This window comes from Thrips palmi, unplaced genomic scaffold (assembly GCF_012932325.1).
Source record: "Thrips palmi isolate BJ-2018 unplaced genomic scaffold, TpBJ-2018v1 HiC_scaffold_8, whole genome shotgun sequence".
Classification (NCBI taxonomy): Eukaryota; Metazoa; Arthropoda; class Insecta; order Thysanoptera; family Thripidae; genus Thrips; species Thrips palmi.
Window position 1 is genome coordinate 6,393,422 of NW_023144635.1, and position 6,000 is coordinate 6,399,421.

The 6,000-nt window shown below is 67.2% G+C and overlaps 1 protein-coding gene across 1 annotated transcript in view; it reads right to left on the minus strand.

Moving 5' to 3' along the window:
• LOC117652949 (potassium channel subfamily T member 2) overlaps positions 1-5,686 on the minus strand; it is a 61,421-nt gene extending 55,735 nt beyond the window's left edge. The window contains exon 1 of the mRNA XM_034398171.1: positions 5,256-5,686. Coding sequence (XP_034254062.1) covers positions 5,256-5,686 — 431 coding nt within the window. The remainder of the gene's footprint in view (positions 1-5,255) is intronic.
• Positions 5,687-6,000: the final 314 nt, after the last annotated feature.

Consider the following 6,000-nt stretch of genomic DNA (forward strand, 5'->3'; position numbering starts at 1 on the left):
GTGCGAGGAGGTCGACCTGGCTTGGCCGCCCCGCCCCGCCCCGCCCCGCCCCGCCCCGCCCCGCCCCGCCACAGCGTGACGAGGTGCGCCCCCCATGAAACATTCATGCCCATTTCCACTCATTTTGAAGCCGCTTGCCGTCGCAGAGGGGAGCGAACCGGGCAAGCCGGGGCATCCGAGCGTGCTGGACCACGCCGTCCGTCCGTCCGGCCGTCAGCGCCACGCCACTGCACGACGGGCACGGTGCAGCAGGACTCGCTCACCGCTGCGGACGAATCAAGGACACGCGAGCATCGTCGAAATTAATGAACAGCGAGACGCTTCAAGTTGGCCAAAGGAAACTTCGCTATTCCATGCACCGCTATCAAGATACCAAGTTAGCAACTTTGGAAGCCGTGTTGCCTTGAATAAATTTGTTCAATAAATTACAATTTTTTCGCGATAAAGCGTCGATTGTAGCCTGTCAAAAAAAAAAACTTTTTTTCACGACGCCGCAGCACCACAACTCTTCTCCAGTTCGTCGCCTCTGCCCCCTGATAAATGTAGCGAGGGCGGAAGACAGGCCGGGCTGGCTGGTGGCGGTTCTGGTAATTGCGGCATCGGGGAGGACAGCGCGACCGCCAGCGCGGGGCAGACAAGGCATGACTAATGGTCAATGGGCCGACATCGGCATTCGCGGGGCCACGGCGCGCGCGGCACGCGGCCCATCGGAATGCCGGCCGAAAATAGAAAATAGTGTGTGCCGGCCGCGCCCCCCCCCCCCCCCCCCCCCGCCCCCGCAATCAGGGCGCAACCAGGTAAAGCAGAGCAGCCCTTCGCGCGGCGTTCCGCGGCGTTCCGTGCCGCGGCGCGGTACAGCACGGGCTTGCCCTTCGATCTGCAGGCCGACCCCGAACAAGCGAGTGCTTCTGTCTCCGTCGCTCTCAGGGGGCGTCCCGAGAGAGACGGAGCGACGAAGCGGTTTCTTCGGAACCGCTTGGCCTGGCCTGGCGCGCATCGCTTTTCACGGCAGTGCGGCGGCCGCGCGGTGGAAGACAAGGCGGAGGGGGAGGGGGAGGGGGAGGGGGGAGTGAGGTCAACGAGCCAATCGCGACGCGAGGGCGATTCCCGCGCTAATGGCTCCGCGGCCCACCAGGGCCCACACACTCGCCGACGCAATCGCCGCGCGGTGGAGCGAAACACCGCGGTGGTGGCCCTCCCCGTGGGAGAGCGGGTATTTGAGTGTCGAGTCATTTGTTTCTACGACGCGCTCACGCGGCTCACGCGCCCCCAGCTGCCCGGCCGGACAGTCGCGGACAAAAACAAAGCCGCGGTGATCGATAGCTCGACAGCGGTTCGAGGTAATTAGGCCTGGGAGGCGCCAAGGCGGCGGTGGGCGTTAACGCGTCGCGCGGCAAGGTCGACGGGGTCGCCGACATGGCGTGGAAATCAATGGCTTGAGGCCGCGGACGCCACCGGGTTGATGGGTTGGTGCAGCGCGTCGCCTGCACTGTGCTGCCCGTGCCGCTGCCGTCCGAACGGGCGAGTCCTTTCCTTTGACGACGCCATGCCGCCGCTGCGGGCTGGTTCCGAGCGCGGAGGCGATGGTCTGTCTCTCCCGCACTCACTCCAGACGCCTCCGAGTGCGAGAGAGAGCCCTCCCCGCGCGAGATCAGTCCGCCGACGCCCTAATCCGCCTCCCCCCTCCCCATAACCGCCTCTCCCCAGCGGCGCGCTCTTTCATGAGCATCACGACATCCGCATTGTGGGGATATCGCCCGCGCGAGATTTGAGGGGGCGGGGGAGTGGAGGGTCTTCAAAGGCGGCAGTACGAATGAGAAGGCGGGGTGGGGGTGGGGGGTGGAGGGCCCGGCGGCGATGCGGCACAGGCCGGACGAGCTAGCCGACACAGCTCGTCGCGGAACACGCTTGTCACTTCTCGGCTTGCTCGGCCCTCGGCCTGGTGGCGGGAGATAAATGGTGCAGGAGCAAAGAATGAGGAGTAACGTGACACAGCAAATACGTGGTGGTTTCTCCTCTCTCCATCCTCCCGGCCCCTAACCTAACCGCACAGGGCGAAATCAAAACCAAAACCGCGGGGGTTTCCGTCTGCGCGTTGTGTGACGTAACAAGGGGAGCAGCAAAGGCAGCAATGCAAAAGCGGCCAGGCACGCTGGCGTCGAGAGTCTGAGGCGAGGCGCCCCTTCCACCGCCCCGCTTTCACGCACGCGTTATGCAGAAGCATGCAGAAGGCTGGCAAAGTGTTTCTCCGGGCCGTTTTGTCGCCGGGGAAAGGAAGGCCGCCGGGGCCGTGGAGCGTGGAGCCACTGTTATTTATTGAGGGAGACAGCGCGGCTGCAGGCCGGTGGGCCTGGCGAGCCTGGCACTGGCCGCCACAGCCCGCCGTCCCCAAGGAGGGCCGTGCCGCGCCGTGCCCCCGGGGCTTAGCGGAAGGATGTTCCGACGAGGCGGGGTACGCGCGGTGCGTGTGGGACAAGGGCAAGAGAGCCGCCTCCGCCCGGCCCAGCCCGGCCCAGCCCGGCCCCTCCAGGTGGATGTGGGTGTGCTCGAGGGGTGAGCTACACGCGCAGCCACTAGTTAGCCCCGAGACAGATCCGTGCGGCCGAGTTTAATTCCGACGGCCATGCTCCAGGATGGGGACCGAGAGCGGGGAGGGGCGAGCAAAAATGGCTTCTGGATTCCCGTCACGCGCGTCGCCTTCCGAGACCCTCGCCGGGCCGGGCCTTGCGCGGTGCGCGCTGAACGCGGCTCATTCTTCGCTGGTCCCGAGCTTCCCGTGCTTCCCGTGCCGTATCCGGATACCCTGCCTCTGCGGCTCCGCGGCGCGGGTTGGGCGTACACTGGTGTACACTACACCCCTCCGGTGCGGGGGTCGTTCGGCTGGGCGCGGCGGGCGCGGCGGGCGCGGCCCCAGGCTGATCCATAACCCATGAGGCGAGGCGAGGCGAGGTGCGATCTAAGTTCCTGCACTACTTGTTGAGCGTTCCACTTCCAGCCGAAGCTCGAGTGACGGAAGGGCGACGTCTCCTTGAGCATGAGGCTCTTTGAGGCGCGGCGGCGCGGCGGCGCAGCAACAGGATCCGGCCCAGCCACTCTCGCTTCGCGCTTCGCTCGCCGAGGCGCCATGAAAAAGTTAGTTCCGACGTCGCCCCCCATAGTCGCAGGCGCAGGCGGGCAACTTCCAGGACCAGTTCCTGACGCGGCAGGACAAAGAAAAGGGAATCAGCAAGCTATGCATACTTCCGCGGCGGCAGCGAGGAATAAATTGGGAACGAGATCCGCCAGGAGAGCCCTCCAAGGACACGGCTCGTGTTTTGGCAGAGCGCCCCCCCCCCTTTCTCTGCGGAGCGTGAAACCAGCTAAACGGCGAGGAGCGTCCCCGCCTCCGAGGGACGCCTCCCGACACGCCGCTCTGCAAGCTGCCTCACGCTGTCTCTCTCGCACGCAGACGGGACGCCCCTCGAGGGCGAGAGAGACGGAGAGCCTGCTGGCAGGACGAATAAAGAGTTGGGGCGGCGCTGCCCGTCCCGATGATTTGTGCCGCGCGTCAGCGAGAGCAGAAGGCGGCGAAGGAGGCGAAGCACGACCCCCAGGAGGACGGCACGCCACCCGGACCGAACCGAACCGCCATCGAGGTTCCTGCCGCTCGCCTGCGCAGCGCTGCGCATCGTTCAGCGGGGGTCCGTGCCACGATCCACGCGAAGATCGGCGCCTGGGGCTGGGGCACCGCGAAAAAGAGCCCGCCCCGACGAGAGGTGAGTGGCGTTTCACGCGTTTTGCGATTCTTGGTACAATAACTCTTGCAAAAGGGGGATGAAGGTCCAAGCGCAGTATTCTTTGATGCTTGCATGCCTTTTCTACGGAGCACCATTTCCAGCAGGATGCAAGGACAAGTCTGGCGGCGCCGGCCTTCAGTAGGGCGATCATCACCCGGCGGAGCAATCGCCGCCGAAAAGCTTATTTATCGCTTGGCACCGTCGTCGCGCCGCACAATGGCGCCACCGGTTTTATACGACAGGGCGCAGATCCACCGGCGATTTGAGTCGGCCAGAATGGCTTTGCCGATAATGAAATAAAGGACAGCCTGCCAGTGTGGCGCGCAGGCGTGCCGGCCAGGGCCGTGCTCGCCCTGAGGCTTTTAATGACGCCCTGGAAGCCACACGCGGCGCGTCCTCCGCCAGGACAAGCACGGCCGCGGCGCGTGCCGGGGCGGGATGAGCTGCCCGGCAGAAGGGGGAGGGAGAGGGGTGCGAGGGAGACGGCCGGTGGAGAGGCTTATTGGCGGATTCAATCCGTCCGACGTCGGGCCGCGGCGGCTTGGCGGGCTTGGCGGGCTTGGCGCCCATGTGTCTGGCTCGGCTCGCCGGCCTGATGCCTACTCCGCCCCACGGGACGCAAGGGATGCCGCCGCCCATTGCGGTGCGGGCAGACCACCCGCTGCTTCTTCTTCTCCAACCCCCTTTCCCGCGATTGGAAGACTTCCCTCTCGCCGCCGCGAAGCTGCGAATTTACGCAGTGCTGGGGCTTGCGCGCCGCGATGCGGTTTTATAGTGAAAGAGAGACGTGGGGCCGCCGTGCCGACTTCGACCGACTTCGGCCGACTTACCAAGCAAGCCCGAGGACGGCACCGCAGGCACCGCAGCCAGGCACGGCGTGGCGTGGCGTGGCGTGGCACGGCACGGCGTGGCCGATCCCAAAGGGCGGGCTGCCAAATGGCGTGGCCCGGACGCCGGGGCGGGGCGGGGCGGGGCGGGGCGGCCACAGCAACAAAGGCACTGACGCGGCACTTCAATCAGACCGGCTGTGGCGAGGGCGTACTGGTGTACCGTGGCACCGTGGGGCGGGCGGGGCTCCATTGAGGAGGCGACGGAGTGCCCCAGCAAAGCAAGTCGAAGGCTGGCAATGCCGCCACGCCGCGATCGGGGAGATGCTCCGGGGTTCAGCTCATCCAGATTGATGGGCGTCTTCGCGGGGCCCGTCCGCACCTCGGGCCGTGGCCGTGACCGTCAATAGTTAAAGTGTGGAGGCGTCGGAGGGTCGGCCCCCGGCAGCGGCCCCAGCGCCCCCACCGGCACTTCCCCGGGATGAGAGTAACCAGGTCGGGCGGGCAGCCTCATCACTGCTAACGGCTCCCCTGGGCCTGGCTGGGCAGCCCTGGGGCGAGGCCGGCGAGGAGGCCAGGATTGATTCGTTTGGCACTTCCCCGCTCGGTCGCTCCCAAGACGGCGAGACGGTCGTTTGATGCGTCGCCTTACCTGTCATCCAGCCTCCAGGAGATGTCGCTCCAGGCGCTCATGGACCGCGTGGACCGTCTCCGACGCTGGTACGCTGTGAGGTGCGCGCGCGACGCCCTCCTGGAGCCCATGCCCGTCGACCTGGTGGGCGACTCGTCGGGGAAGTTGACCCTGACGGTGGGCGGGGGTGTGTCCAGGAGCAGGGTGTCGCTGAGGGCGTCGGGCACGGATCGGATGCTCGGCGACGACGTCCTCTTGGGCGACACCGTCTCACCGGCGGCCGCGGTGGGGGTGGCGCCGGCGGGGCTGGGCGACTCGTCCAAGTCGGTGTCGGCCAGGTAGTCGCCGCTGCTGCCCGCCGACCGGCCGCCGCGCGCCGAGTCGCCGCCGCGGTAGAACTGCACCGGGCTGGCCTTGGGCGCCGCCGAGCGGGCCACTCTGCTGAGCCACATGGCGGTGCTGGCCGCGGGGCTTCGCTACGTGTCGTCTGTGTGCTTGGGGGCCTCGACGGCCACCTCCGGGGCCCGGATCAGCGGGCCGCGCGGCCACGGCGAGGACAAGCCTCGGCCGGCCATGGCGGCACCGGGACCCCGCACGAGGAGGCCGTCACGGCGGCCGTCACGGGCCCTGGGGAGGTGGCGCGGCCATGTCTGCGGGCTGCAAAGAGAGAGGCGGCTGAGCGGCGGGCCTTGGGCAAGGCACCGCGCCGCAACGCGCACCACCACGAGACGAGAGGACGAGAGGCAAAGGGCAGCGAGGCTCGCCG